The sequence below is a fragment of the Xiphophorus maculatus genome, chromosome 10, assembly GCF_002775205.1.
Source record: "Xiphophorus maculatus strain JP 163 A chromosome 10, X_maculatus-5.0-male, whole genome shotgun sequence".
NCBI lineage: Eukaryota > Metazoa > Chordata > Actinopteri > Cyprinodontiformes > Poeciliidae > Xiphophorus > Xiphophorus maculatus.
In genome coordinates this window covers 2,450,254-2,466,417 of record NC_036452.1, presented here as the reverse complement: position 1 = coordinate 2,466,417, position 16,164 = coordinate 2,450,254, and the positions used below count along the sequence as shown (strand labels likewise).

General features: G+C 36.5%; 1 protein-coding gene across 2 annotated transcripts; it reads left to right on the top strand.

The window, feature by feature from the left end:
• The first annotated feature begins 481 nt into the window (after positions 1–481).
• Positions 482–13,142, top strand: LOC102231122 (SPRY domain-containing SOCS box protein 3-like). Of its 2 annotated transcripts, XM_014474673.2 has the most exons (7): positions 482–571; positions 8,378–8,504; positions 9,058–9,223; positions 10,626–10,813; positions 11,400–11,502; positions 11,583–11,708; positions 12,365–13,142. In XM_014474673.2, exons 1-7 carry the CDS (start codon positions 531–533, stop codon positions 12,796–12,798), a joined length of 1,185 nt encoding a protein of 394 aa, XP_014330159.1. In that variant the 5' UTR covers positions 482–530; the 3' UTR covers positions 12,799–13,142. The 2 variants fall into 2 exon arrangements, with proteins under 2 accessions (XP_014330159.1, XP_023196762.1); XM_023340994.1 differs by lacking the exon at positions 482–571 and having other exon boundaries at positions 8,135–8,504.
• The last annotated feature ends 3,022 nt before the right edge of the window (positions 13,143–16,164 follow it).

The following is a 16,164-nucleotide window of genomic DNA, read 5'->3' as shown; positions in this document are numbered from 1 at the left end:
AGTAGTATGTAAATAGAAGTAAATAATCTGCCAGTGGAACTAGAACTGGGTTGCTAGGCGACGGGCTGGGCTTGGCTGGCGTTGCTAGGTAACGGTGCCAGTTGAACTAGACGTTTTTCACCAATAGTAAGGAATTGTTCACTTAGAACAAGCTGCTACATCTTGCTAGAGTTACTTTTATGTTACTTTAGTCTAATTTCAAATGTGCTAAAATGTTTGCAACAGAAACTAGATAAGAAATACTTGGCAAGATTTTGTGTTTTTGGTTTATTCTGCTAGTTTTCTTCAGCCTGCAGTGCTCAGGTCAGCAGCCGTCACATGACGAGCCTTGAATCAGCTGCAGGTCAGACGTGGAGGACGTCAAGAAGGAGAAGAAGAAGGAGTCCAGTCAATACGGACAGTAACTCCTCCTCTGCCTGGTTCTGATCCAATAGGAGCGCGGTGTGGGCGTGGACGGGTTCTGTTTACTTCTGTCCTGCAGAAAGTGGGACAGACTGAAGGCTGCAGCTGTCACACCGACAGGGATCCACATGAGCCTCTGCAGCACAACATTCAGGGAGACCTCTGTAAGGTAGGAACTCTCTGCATAAAAGTCTTTCTGAATCTGAAGCTGGTTATTTCACCACATAAGTTACAAATCTGGAGTTTATAGTTCAGAAACAGCTGATCAGAGTTTGTCGAAGAGAATTGGAGCATGGCAGCTGATGGCGTTCAATTTGAGATAGAGGAACTAAAAGAAGAAAAACAAATCAACACTTCACACCAGGGGTGTATAAATTAGGCTTTTCCATCACAAGAGGGCAAAGAACCAAAAATTATATTCAAGTAAGAGCAGCACTACTGCAGCATGTTTCTACTCAAGTAAAATTCAAAAGTAGCAAAAAGGGCTGAGTAACTGATGACATCATCAATCCCTTAATATCCAGAAACTGCATAACCAGGTGGACCAAAATATGAAGTTTGGTGAAATTTTTGGTATTTTAAGAACCAAAGTGACAATAATTAATATAAGTAACAAAAAATAACAAAATCAGGCTGAAGAAAATTCTTCCAAATCAGTTTGAATAAAAACTTCAGAAACTGCAGCTGTGAGTTTGATCTGGTGGATTTCTGGTTACAACTTGTTTGTTTCTCATTCAGTGGGTAGAAAATACAGAAGTTTTAATCAAGTAAAGGAAATGATACGTAATAATAAAATTACTGAAAGTAAAGATAATCCCAAAAGTAATTTTAACAAATGATTAGTCAGGTAAATGAGTAAATGTAACTAGTTACTGCCCATCTCTGTACATCGCAGGTGCTGCTGATGCAAAGTTTTTAGGTAAAATCAAGTAAAGTTATTATCCTGATTAAACATCATATTTTATGTCGTAGTATTCTAGTTGAAGAAAACATGTCAAACGTTTTACTGAAAAACTGACTTCGCTGCCAATTTAATTTATTAATCTTGGTGTTTTTAAGGAAAGTGGCACCAACAGAATAAGTTTGTTGAATCAAGGCGAAAAACAATTTGAAAACTGAATGAAATTTCTTTTAATACAGAGTTTTTGGATTGTTAAAAAAAAAAACAATGAAGAAAATCAGACAACTTTAATTTCTTGATTTTATTTGAATCTTTCTGTTAGTATTTCTTGACATTTTTTGGCGCGGTAGTGTTGTTGCCTTGTCCCACATGACAGAAGGTTTGGCTGTGCAGCTTAAATATCGTCATTCTGCGGTTTCTGAGTGGATCCGTTCCTCTACCTGAGTCAGGCTGTCCTGACTCAGACCTCAAGGTGCCGGCTCGGTATTTAGGGTAAGGCCCAATTAAAGGGAGACCTGCTCTAGACTGACTAATCTAAATTAACTGCAATCGTCTCCTGCACCTGCTTGGACAGGAAGCGAACAGCTGCTGCTCAGGTCTGGCATTAACACGCCATCGGGTCCAAACCGCAACGCCGCACTGCAAAAACACAACATCTTACACAGTTAGTTTCTACTGCAAATATCTTAGTACACTTGAAATAAGACAAAACTAACTTACAGGTAGTAAGTTAGTTAGGGTTCTAGTTGTCAGCCAGAAATAGGAGCTTGTTCTGAGTTAATAATTCCTTTATATTGATGAAAAATAAACTTTTTCATCAATATATTATAAATTTTCACCTATATGTGTTGTGACAGAGTATTAGGGCCATAGTAGGAAAAAAAGAATAAAAATTACAAGAACAAACCGGCATGAGAACAAAGCCAAAATATTACAAGAATAAAGTCGTAACATTATGAAAATAACGTCAGAATATTTCTAGAATAAAGTCATAATGATGTAACAATTAAGTCGTAAAACTAAAGTCACGCTATTATGACTTTACTGTGGTGATATTATTTTTAAAATGAACTTAGTTTGGCTCTAATACTGTCATAGAAAAATATTTTGCTATAAATGAAATAATTTGCCAGTGGAAGTAGTATTTTTTAATCAATATTAAAGAATCATTTACTCAAAATGAGCTACTATTTTTTGTCGAAAAGTGACTTATAAGTTAGTTTTATCTTATTTCAAATGTATAAATGTATTTGCACTAAACTTAGACTGAATTAGTTGGTACGGTTTTGTGTTTTTGCAGTTCTAAGTTATAAAAGCAGCAGGGAGCCGATCAGTGAAGCAGGAGTTATTGACTGTGGAGGTAAATACATCAGGAAGTGTTTGATTTTAGAGTTAGAAAACACAGCAGTTGTCTGTTTGTGGTGATTGAATCAGCAGCTGCTTTAAAAATAATGAAAACAATGATTCAAAGTGATCCGCGTTATTTCGGCGCATCGTTCGCTCTTCCGTTTATATTCAAATGATTTACAACGTCACAATCTGAGTTTTTGTCTTTGTCAGATAAACACAGTCATTCAAAGAGAAAAACGCCTTTTTCAGTGTATTTCATTTTCTTGCTGTGAATTTTACGGCAGGTTGTTGAACTGCGTTTGGCTTTGATGCAAAAATGATCCAGTTTCCATTACAGACGAGCGAAAAACGGTCAATATTCCGCTAATGTCGAAAAAACCCTTTTGTAATCGCAGTTTCCATTAAATAAGATGCGCAATTAAAATCCTCTTATTTGGATATGTTTGTCTACGTGATAAGTCATTAGAAAACATGGCGCCAGCTTCCTCCAACTACTTCCTGTCACGTTCTTCTTCGTGGTTTGCGCCAACTCCAACATCCGGTTCCTTAAGGTGCGATTCGAAAAGTGTTTCTAGCGCCCCTTAGTGGAATCAACTGAGAAAGAAAAAAACCCCAAACATTTAATCAAAAAACTGTTTTTTTTTTTTTTTTTTGGAAGTTGCTTCTTGTGAGCATTTTCAAAATGTCAAATCGCGCAATTATTTGGAAATGGAAACGCAGGTAGTGTTGAAATTCCTCCTTCTTAAAGAAACAGTGCGAAATAAATGCATTCATTACTGGGTCCAGTTTCTGTGCATAAACATGTAATTATAACGATCACAAGTTCTGGTTCCCAGAAATAAACATGTGTGAATTAAATCTTCCTGTTATTTTGTTCAGAGATGCATTTATTCATATTTTTCTTTAATTATTTTCAAACTTTAGGACTTTTACCACTTTGTTCAGCATCTAAAGCAGACAAAGTTCAACAAACTTTGGTCCAATTTAAAATCCAAGAAAAGGAAATCTGATAGTTTAGATGCCAAACTGAGTGACGATGTTTCTTTTTTCTTTTTCAATATTTTTTGTGAGATAAATGCAAACTGTGATTTAAAATTATATATATTTAACCCTCCTATTAGCATTGCTTTTTATTCCTTTTAAACATTTATTGCAAAATCAACAGACCAAGTCAAACCAAGTAACTGTCTAATTTAGAAACACTTAATATCTGGAGTTTTATTATTATTTCTATTTCCAGATGTACTGTGTTTAATTCTAGTTATAAAATGTTAATTTGGGAGCATCAAGTCCAAGTATTTATAAGTATTGCATAAATATTTCCAGATTTATATAAAAAAAGAGAGAGAAATAGTCCTGCTTTGCTTGAACTTGTACACAAAATCTTTAAAAAAATAAAACACTTTTCCATCACTTTTTGTAAAATTATTGTTATTTAGCGACAAAATATTCACTTGGTTGGGTTTTATTTTCTGTTTTTGTTCCTCACAAATCATGAAATAACAGCAAAACTAAAAATATTACCAAGTATTTTAGGTCTAGTTTCTGGAGCAAATATGTTAGTGCACCTGAAATAAGACAAAAACTTTATCAAGAAAGAGGAGCTGGAGTTTAGTCAGTCATTCTTAAATATTGATTTTGAAAAAGCATTTTAAATTATTTCACTTAATAAGATATTAATAAGGGAAATAATCTGCCGATGGAACTAGTGTTTATTTTTTATAAATATTAAGGAATTACTCATTAAAAACAAACTCCTGTATTTTAATGAAAAGTTACATGAAAGTTATTTTTGTCTTATTTCAAGAGTATCAAGATATCAGTCAGTTCTAGAAACAAGGGAGAACAAAGCGAATTTCTCTTTATAATGGCCCATAATTTAATTTTACTTAATGATTTAAAGTTTAACAAACTTTGGCTCCTCTATACTTAGTAAAATATTTCATCCTATTTGATGGTTGCTCTGAATATCCATGTTCTACGAGCAAATGATGCAATTTGTCCTGGGAAAAATGTAGAAAAACAGGTGGTTATATATATATATATATATATATATATATATATATATATATATATATATATATATATATATATATATATATATATATATATATATATATATATATATATATATATATATATATATATATTATTATTATTATTATTATTATTTTTCTCAGCCTGTCAGCTTAACGTCACACGCAGACTCGTTGCCATGGCAACCAATAAACAACAGATTTATGCTCCTGAATTTCCATTTGGCATCATTAGGAAGTGATCGCCTGAACTCTGGCGGTGGATCATTAATCATCTTAAACACCTGCACTTCTGCTCACCTGTCAGAACATTTATGTGGGTCGAATTATTTTTGTGTTAACTGAACCAAAATACTCCGAACTGCGCAGCAACAGCGCATGCTGAGGTGATAAAGGTTAAGTTGGCATAACTAAACCAAACTCCGTTTTCTTTACATATATTTTTTAATAAAAACTTTTTACTGACCTGTGACATGTGATTCCTTTGGACCTTGTTATCTTGCTATCATAGTGTTGACAATTATTATCAAAACTTTGCGTCTCCTTCTCAGATTCTTTGCTTGATTGCGTCATTTCACCGACCGCAACAGCGCGGTATGGCAAGCCGTTTTAACATACATTCGGTTTGCCGCCCTTACATTCCAGATAGCTCAAATTGTTTTATGACTTAGCGATTTAAGATATCTCTAATTATATTTTGACTAGATAAAATACCTATTTGAGATATCTCTAATTACATCCTGACTAGTCGAAATGACGTCAGATTTAAGTAAGTAAGTAAACTTTATTTCTATAGCGCTTTTCACAGACCAGGGTCACAATGTGCTGCACAAAGTGTAAAAAATAAAATAAATTAAAAGCAACATACAAAACAATAAAACACAGTATTAAGCTAAAAAGCAAGTTTAAAAAAGTGGGTCTTAAGTTGTTTCCTAAAAGTGTCTATACAATCCAGAGATCGAATGGTACAAGGTAGCTCATTCCAGAGGCGAGGCGCCACAGCTTTAAAAGATCCGTCTCCTCGAGTCTTAAAAAGGGTCCGAGGAACCATCAGCAAGTTCAGATTGGACGACCTGAGGCTCCTAGTCGAAACATAAGGCTGGATGAGGTTCTTAATATAGTCTGGCGCCTGTCCATGAAGAGCTCTAAAAGTCAGTACCAGGATTTTGTAGTGCATCCTGTAAGATACAGGCAGCCAGTGCAAACCTTTGAGGATGGGTGTAATATGTTCCCTCCTGTGAGTGCGAGTGAGCAGGCGTGCAGCAGAGTTTTGTACAACCTGCAGACGCGCAAACTCCCTCTTGTTAAGACATGTGAACAGACTGTTACAATAATCCAATCTCGATGAGACAAAAGCATGAACGATCATCTCAAGCTCACCATAAGTTTTACCATTGAGTTGTATGGAGACGTCAATTCAAATCTCTACAATGAATTGGTGACTATCTGAAATCCACATTTCAGATATCTACAATTAAATTAGGACTAGTCATAAAGTAAATTCAAGATATCTTGATTTTAGCTTTGACTAGTAATAATTCTAACTAAAGATATCTTGAATGACAACATAAATCAAGATATCTTAAATTTATTTTAGGATAATAAATTTATCCAAATTTTGGATAAATTTGGATAAATGTAGTTTTGACTAGTGAAAACTAAATTATAGACATCTGAAAAGCAAATAATGACTAAACAAAACTAAATTAAAGATAACTTGAATTGTAATTTTGACCAGTCAGAATTCCTTGAATTACACAGCTTTTCTATTTAAGATATCTTAAATTAACACTCTGACTATTCAGAATGACATTACTGATATCTTCAATATGTATTCTGTATAGTCAAAACGTCCCTGACTTATGTGGCAATTTGAGTGTTTGAAAATGCTTTTAGCTTTTCAAAGCTGTTTTTAAGTGTATTCGGTTCGTCGGAAATGAATAAAGAGTTTTTTCTTATGGTTGATGAAGGTTTGTTTTCTCTGCATATCCAACATTGCTGAGCTTTTTCTACGTTGTAGCATTTACTGACTATTTTGTACAGGAAACATAAAATTCTGCAGGCGACTGTTTGGACAGCACTAAGGGGCTTCCACGCAATTCTTAATTCAGATATCTAAAATTGTAATTTTGACTAGTCATAATTAAGTTCAAGATATCTAAAATTGTAATTACGGATATGTGTCTGTTCAATTGACGGAGGACTTGCCATTTACGCTTTAAAAAGGAATTTTTAAAAGCATTACTTGTCTGTTAATGCTTTGAATGCAACGTGCCGCTGCTGCCGAGTTACATAGATGCAGGTACATAAAGAAAAAAAGGGTCAGGAAAAATTGGTGGGGACTGTCCAGCCCAGTCCTTCAGGAAGTTATGCCTATGAGGTGAATATTTTGTCACTAAATATCTGTAATTTAACAAAACGTGATGGAAAAAGGCTGTAATTTTTAGAAGGAACCGTAATATCTGTGTTTTATTTTAAAACCAAACATTTCCAGGTGTCTCTTTAGCTAAACATGAGCATAGATATTCCTCCTGGTGCTAACTGGGACAGAAACAGGAGAACTAGCCTGGATCATTTCGGGATGTGTTGTTGCAGCTGCATCCTGGCTGCAGGACAAGGCTGCAAAGCCAAACGTGAACAGGCAGCGTTGGTGACCTACTTAGAGCCGTCAGACGGGTCCGTGAGACGTTTCAGGAAAAAAACAGGCGTGGTTGTTCTTCAAATCCCATCCATACGACGCCGTATTATAAAAAAAGAGGATAAATTCCTGCCAGAAAAGTCAGAAATTTGAGACAAAGCTGAGAAATATTTCAGAAAAATTAGGAAATTTCTGAGTTTTAAAAGTCAGAAATTTGCAAGAAAAACCTCAGGAGTTTTTTTTTAAAATTAATCTTAGAATTTTTCTAGAAAAACAATTACTTAGACTTAGACTCAGACTGACTTTATTGTCATTTTGCATGCACAGGGTGTATACAGAAAGACATTTCGTTGCATACGGCTCAGGACAGTGAACCATTTCTTAATTTCAAGTAAAAAAAATTCCAACTTTTAAATAAAGTTTTTTCCAGTAAATTTCCAAGTGTTTTTTGTAAATTTTTGACTTTACAAAATTTGAAATTTTAGTCTCAAAATCTTACATTTTTTTCGAGCAAAGTGCCAACTTTTCAAACTAAGCAATTTCCACATTTTCTAAAAATGTATTAGCTTAACCTCAAAACTTCTGTTATTTTTTCTAGCAAATGTTTGTCTTTCCAAACTCGGAAAATTCCACGTGTTTTTCAAGAAACTTCTGAGATTAACGCCAAAATTTCAGATTTTAACTTTTCAAACTCTGAAATTTTCACATTTTTTCTTGAACATTTCTGAGATTAATCTCAAAATTTAAATGTTTTTCTAGCAAGTTTGGAATTTTCAAACTCAGAAATGTAATTTTTTAAAAATTAAATGTACTATTTCTTTTGGCAGAAATTCACTTCTTTTTCTCCTCTGTCTGCAGTGGCCATAACAGGCCGTTATATCTAAGTTAAGTTTTATATAAGCAAAAGAAGAAACCAAAACATTGTATCTGTCCTGGTTCGGTGGAGCTCCGCTGCAGAGGCCCAGTCTGTAGAGGCCAGCAGGTCAGAGGTGACATGGCGTCCAGCTCGGCCGCCAGCTGGTCCTCAGGTTTTATGTTGGCCTTCTGCAGAGCCGCCATGCTGAGAAGAAGCCGGAGCGGCAAAACTCGACATGTGGCCTGGAGCGAAACCTGGCAGGACGCAGATGTCATGACAGCTACCGACAGGGAGGAGTGGGACAGCCAATCAGTGACTCAGGTGAGGCAGCAGAGGAAAACATGCTAAATATGCAACGTTTCTTTAAGCTTTTCCATTTTTGGATTTGAAAAATATGCTTTTTTGCACAAATTAAAATTGTGCAAAACAATCAAGAAGAGTGGAGGGCACACGTCCGCTAAACACCAGCTGGGTAGTAACTACATTTACTTAATTACATGAGTAACTTAAAAAAAAACTATCGGAATATTTTTATTGTGCTGTACTTTTTACTTTTACTTGAATAATTTTATTATGAAGTATCTCTACTCTTGCTTGAGTAAAACTTTTGGATTTTCCTCCCACTGAATGAAAAACAAACATGTTTTCACCAAAACTTCACCAGACAGACACACACCTGCAGTTTCTGTTGTTAAAAGGTTTACGCAGTAGTTCGGGTTTGGACCCTGAGCCTGCAGGGACACAACAAACCTGTTTTTTACTCTTCTTTTGGTTCCTGCCTTTTGGCGAAATTACAAAAATGCTAAATGCAAGCCTGAATCTGCTCTGCTGGGACTAACACATTCAGACTCACATCGTGTTGTTTATTTCTCAGATCGGCGACCTGGAGTCTGAGGCGGATCAGCTGGTCGGAACCGGTTCTGAGGTTGTGGTTCTGCCTTTTGCTGTGCCAGGGAAGCGGGAATCGTTCTCCATCTGTGAGCCGCAGGAGGAGCTGAACCCGAGTTTATGGGCCGCTGACGACAAGGAGGTGGACCAGGGTGAGCCGCACCGCAGAAAACCAGCACTGAGCATGTAAACAAAGCTGGAAACGAGCAAATAATAATAAATACTTATATTTAGTCAGTTACCTTTACATGAGTATTGTTTTTTACATGTTTTGTTCTTTTTTATTCTTAGGAACATTTTTACTACGATGTACGTTTTATTTTTACTTGAGTCATTTCATGATGAGGTATCTTTGCTCCTACTTGAGTCAAATTTCTGGATTTTCTTCCCACAGAGTGAAAAACAAACATGTTTTAACCCAAAATTCACCAGACACAGACACATACCTGCAATTTCTGTTACGGTTTTATGCGTTTATTTATTGAGAGAAACTGATTTGGAAAATGTTCTTTTGCCTGATTTTTTGTTATTTATCTGAATTATTGTCATTTTGATCCTTAAAATCCCAAAATCTCCACTTAATTTTATATTTTGGTTCATCTGATGTAATTTTTAAATATTAAGATAATTTGATCAATTACTCAGTACTTGAGTAAACTTTTTACCAAATACTTTTTACTTTTACTTGAGTAAATATATGTTGAAGTAGTGCTACTCTTATGTGAGTATAATTTTTGGGAACTCTGCCATCTCTGAGTAATGACACACACGTGTTTTATATTTTTCTGTAGAACTTATTCATTCATTCATTTGTTGTTCACTTGCCATTTACTCAATAAAGTTTCTTAAGATGAGAGAATTTGAGGAGAGGAAACGGAACTGCTGTGTAAACAGACTTCAAAATAAAAGCATAAATATAAACAGCTAACTAACTTGAATAACTATTACAAGCCGGTAGCACAGATGTCAAAACGTTTTCTGCTGAAAAGTTACAAAACAGCCAAGTAAATTAGTTCTTATTAGAGAAATTTAAGAGCTCTAAATGTTTCCAAAGTTAGCAAAAAATGCTACATCGCTAAATAAAAAAATAGTTCTGCTATTAGCGGAGTAGCAGAAGTGTGCCCAAAATTGGGTTTCATCATGGATAACTTAGAAGATTTTAAATGGTTTAACATTTAACTTTATGATTTTTAAAGGTCCAGTATCATGTAAAATCAACTCTTTTAAACTTTCCGTCGGGTTATAATGTTATTCCCTCATCAAAAATAAGATATTTTTGTACAGTTCTGGCTTAATTATAGTTCTTCAGTATGTATTTTCCTGTCAGCGATTAATCGATTACTAAATTAGCTAATGATTATTTCAGTTACTGATTAATCACGATTAATCCGATTAATCGTTCCAGGTTTCAATTTAATCCTTATTAAATTGTTACGCTTTCGTCTCATTAATGTAGCACATTTGTGTCTTAAATAATTCGTAGCCCTCCGTTGTCGTGGAGCTCTGGTTTTGAGAACTCGTAGAATAAACACGTTGTTCTTCTTCTCTCCTCAGTTTTTGACTGGGTTTGGGACGAGCGCTGCAAGTCGTCCGGCGCCTCCCTCAGCTGCGACGACAGGAAGGTGAGCTTCCACTCGGACTACAGCTGCGGCACGGCCGCCATCCGCGGCAACAGGGAGCTTTCAGAGGGCCAGCACTACTGGGAGGTGAAGATGACTTCTCCTGTCTACGGAACCGACATGGTCAGTTTCTTTAAATCATTAAAACCTGAACCTGGGTCGTGTATGGACCCGATCCCGCCCCCATTTCCCTGCTGGAGGGCAAAAAACTGCTAGCAAACGATGATTAGCATAGCTTTTAGTTGTTAAATTGTCGATATAATGCGCTAAATCATAAATGTATGTCTGATATTTAAAATATAAATGGACGCAGGGCTTTGCTACTAATTGTCTACACTGCTACAGCTAGACAACAAGGTCAGGAAAAAGTTTTAACTAAGAAAACAATAGCGAGGGAACAGCGAGGGAAGTAGGTCAGTTATGCTAGCTTGACGTTGACAACCATAACATGTGATGTGGAATTAGATGTTTTGGTTCAATTAAAAACCTTTAAAAAGGGCGACACCAACTCTGACAGATCATCACTACTGCAGGTGTTTAAATTAGCTAATCAACCACTGCTGTGTTGATTAGCTAATAGCAGCATAGCTAATCTACCACAGCGATCACTTATTAATAATACCAGGTATTAGATCCCAATATTATGACTCTATATGAAAACCTTTGCAAGACACTGAACACTGATGTATTTTCTGGCTGCTCTCTGCAGATGGTTGGGGTCGGAACCTCTGAGGTGAACCTGGATAAGTTCAAGTTCAGCTTTGGCAGCCTGCTGGGCCACGATGAGGACAGCTGGGGCCTCTCATACACAGGTTCAACCTCTTCCTGTTCACATATCTGGATTTTTATCCACATGAACAGATTTTAAACCAAAAATAATGTTTATTTGAAGGTCTGCTCCAACACAAAGGAGACAAAGTGAAGTTTTCCCCTCGGTTCGGTCAAGGCTCGGTCATAGGAGTTCACCTGGACACCTGGCACGGCACTTTGACCTTCTACAAGAATCGGCACTGCATAGGTAACGGTTGAAGATACATTGTAGCTCTGATTTAAGGTTTAAATGGCATAAATCACGTGGGACGGTCTGCTGCTGTAGCAAAATGGTTCCTGTCTTTATGAAACTGAATTATGAACCAAGATCAAATGTGGGGTTCCTCAAGGTTGCGTAGTCGGGCCACTTTTATTCAGTTTATCAGAGATAACCATCCCAAACCCGTTAAGAACTACAACATGTCTTAACGATATGCAGAGCCGGCCCAAAGCGTTAGCAAACTCACCACCGTGATAAAATGCTTGAATTTGAACAAAGACTAGAGATCTAGAGCTTTAATATTTGTTTATTGAGAAATCTATCAAATTTAATTCAATTGCTTCAGCAGTGGTGAGCACCAACAATGCTAACGTTGTTACCTAAAAATGCATTTTGCCTAAAAATACTACAGTATATAAGAAGTTACAAAGTTGCTTGATTGTGCTATAAAACACATATTGCTTCCCCTTTAAATGAATTTGAAAGCTTAATTTGTAAAAGTCTAAAGAATAATCTTTATAGCTTGATTGTTCTGTTAGCATAGCTGCATTAAAGTTATTGTTTACTTCAGTACTTTCAGTTTTTGCTGTATTTGTTTCCTCTGAATTATTTGTGAAGCTAAACAGATAAATGAATGCTAACAGGTGTGGCTGCTACCAGGCTGCAGAGCAAGAAGTTCTACCCGATGGTTTGTTCCACGGCCGCTAAGAGCAGCATGAAGGTGATGTGCGCCTGCTACGCGCCGACCTCCCTGCAGTACCTCTGCTGCGCCCGGCTGCGCCAGATGTTGCCCAGTTGCCCTGACGTGGTTGACGCATTGCAGCTGCCGCCGGGCCTGCGCACCGTCCTGCAGAGTCAACTGGACTGGGTGTTCGCCCTCAGCAGCGGCCCGGACCCGTCCGAGGACGATGACTGCATGCAGACAAGCGTGCCTTCCAGCCCAAGTGCCTGCGCCGAGCCGGCGCCTCAGGATCGGCCCGCAGCATGCCACTGTCCGCCGACTCCGCCGAGCAGCGACTACGACAGCTGCTGCTCCGACCCGGAGGATTATCAGTGCAAACGATGCCGCTGGACGTGACCCGCTTGCGTTTGTGCTGCAAAGCTTATTCTACTACTGCCATGTTTGCTCTGATCGATGCTCACTACACTGCAAAAACATCAAATCTTAACAAGTATTTTTGGTTTAGTTTCTACTGCAAATACCTTAGTACACTTGAAACGATTAAAACCAACTTAGAAGTAACTGTTCAGTAAAATACTTGTTTTAATAAGTCAATAATTTGATAGTATTGATGAATAATTACTAATTCCTTTGGCAGATAAATTTCCCTTTAAGATGGGAAAAAAGTCTTGTTACAAGTGAAATAATCTGCCAGTGGGACGAGAACTGGGTTGCTAGGTAACGACGGAGCTTGGCTGGGGTTGCTAGGTAACGACGGAGCTTGGCTGGGGTTGCTAGGTAACGGCGCCAGTGGAACTAAAACGTTTTCATCAATATTAAGGAATTATTGACTTATTAAAACAAGGTCCTATATCTTGCTAAAAAGTTACTTGTAAGTTAGTTTTGTTTTATTTCAAGTGTGCTGAGATATTTGCACTAGAAACTATTTTGTTTTTGCATTTTGCAGTGATCCAGTCGACGTTTAACATCAATAGTCCTGTCACAATACGTTTTGCTAGATGCTAAATTGTCCCTGAAGTTATTGTGATAAACGATAATATTGTGTTTAAAGACCATTTTCAAGTGATATGACGGCAATAATAATAATGCAAGGACACATTTTGAAGTTCAGTAACCTTTAAATTCTGATAAACATTTAACACTGGAACTGGAAGACATTTTAAATATGCAAAATAAATAAACAAAACAACAAATAAGATGAATTATCACGTTTCTGCAAACAAAATTGTCCTTAAATAAAGAGGCTAGTTGGGACCTAAACACCAACTGAAAACTTTTATCAGCCAGAAAGAGAGAAAAGAGAAAAATAATGCTAATGGAAATTAAGGGGTTTGTTTTAATTTATCATGCAATTGATTTATTGTTTATTGCAGCAGGCCTAAACATCAGCTCCTGTTTCTCTTTATTTGAACATCCTGTTTTAGCCTGTTTGTGTTTTTATTTAGATGTTATTTTTTATCTTTAAAATGCCACTGCTAATGCCTTTGGAAAAGGCAGATCAGATTTGAAAAAGCAAACCAGGAAACTTGTTGGTTATTCTCAGGGATAGACTGTTTATAATATTGAAAAAGTCTTTTTATAAGTGTGTGTGTGTGTTTTTTAAATCTATCTTTGAACTGAATAATGAGATTGTGCTGATACTGTTTTTCTATTTATTGCTAAACATCTGATTGTGAACTTTCTTACAGTCCTGTAAAAATAAACACAAAAATAATGAAGTTTTGTTCATAGTTTCAGTTTTTATTCACCAAGTTTTTGTACCTCTTGAACTTTTTCAAACGTTTTCCATGTTACAATTACAAACCTCACTGTGTGTTACTGGGATTTATGTCACACAGTGGAGAGTAACTGTAAAATGGAGGCTATTATTGCTGTTTATTCACAAAACAGCTGCAGATCCACTGGAGATAAATTCACACCAACCATTTCAGATTTGTACATGTCAAATAAAATTAATTCTCCTTACATTCCATAGTTAAAGTGTAACTAACCCTGCTGTGAAAGCATAACTCTGACCCCAAATATTGTATAAAAATCCCAAAGTGGGCGGAGCCAATAGACGTCGGGGGGCGTGGCTAATCAAGTCTTGACGAGATGAGTGACGTAGACATCAACCAAGCTGAACCGTTGGAACCAAGATAAAATTAAAATTCAACTGCATTAACCGAAAGGACGAAGCAAACTGCAGCGCAGAGCATTCTGGGTAAATACAATCAAAACAAACATGCTAGTCTAGAACTAGCGGCAGAAATGGCTCGTGGTCTTGTAGCCAAAGACTAAAGAGAAACCGCTCAAATCTGACACGGCTCCATTTTAGTTTACATTTCGTGAAAAGGGACGTTGCGCTCAGTGTCTTCTTCAGAGGTTTTTGTGTGGTTTCTCTGTGTTTCTTGGTGAAGCGCCACCACAGGCGAGGAGGAGAACTGCTTCTTCCTGTTTTTCAAAGGAAAAACAAATTTCAGGGAGAACATGCAAACTCCATGCATAAAGACCGGTTCTCCTCTGCTGTTTCTTTTTGACAGCTTTCATCGCGGTTTAATTCTGATTTCAGGTCGTGATCGCTGTAACCCAAACAGGCGTGGGTCGAGATCCAGACGGTCCGACAAGGGCGGGGCAAACGGGGCAAATCCGGGGAACAGAAGCGTTGGTTGCAACGATGAGATCTTTTGTGATCTAATTAGCAAGTTCTCCATTTCGCCTCATTTCCGCAGTGGCATTAACTCAAGAAAAAAGATTTTAATGTATTTATTAGATAGAGAGACTTTAGAAACTCGTCCATTGCTAAACTTTTAAACTTTCTAAAGAAACCCAGCTGGAGTGTGGATTAGAAATCCTTTCTTAGAAAGGCCAGGAGGACTCAGCAGCTGCTGTCACCAGGTGGACCACAGAACAGATTACACACCTGTTGTTCTGTGGATTAGAACTGAGAACAGCGACCTAATCTGACGGGATGTTCAAAACACAGAGTTTAAGAATTACTCATATTTACTAGGCAGGACGATTAAAATCAGCAAAGTTTGTGAAGACAAACAAGGATTTAGCATATAAACATATAGAAATCTATTTTAAAAAGCTAAAATAATAATAATAATTTTTAAAAAGTAATTTTGACAATGTTGAATTAGTGCAGGTTTATTGATCTTGGCACTGACTTAAGTTTTCATCTAGTTTTTTATGTTTTTCTGCTAATTTTAATGATTTTTCACTTACAGCTAATAAAAACATTTCAGGTTAGAATTTCATGTTCTGATCAGATTAAGACTAAGTTTTTTACATAAAACCCCAAATAATTAAGGAATATGTAGAAGATATGCTTAACATTAGAATTATCTGTGATGCTATGGACCCGTTTCTCCTTCAAACGCCTTGTAATCCTGGCTGGAGTCCATGATATTTCACCTCCACTGGATAAAATAGCTGAAGTTAAAAAATAAGACATTAAAATTAAGTAAAAAGTCAGTGTGAGATTTTGGTACAGCAATAAAAAAACATGTAATCACATTTATTTCACACCTTTACCAAATATAATAGAAACAGCAGGTAAATACATAAATATTCATATGTATCACGTTGTTACCAATTACATGTAGTTTTTAAATTTCGGCTGATTAAATTCATGTAAATTTATATTCCAGTTTATTATAAATATGCCATTTCTTTTGGTTTTGGTGCAGCTTTCATTTATAGCTCACATCTTGTAGAGAAATTGTAGAATTTGAATGACAGCTGTAATAAAGATCTTCATCATAATGAAAAGCTTCA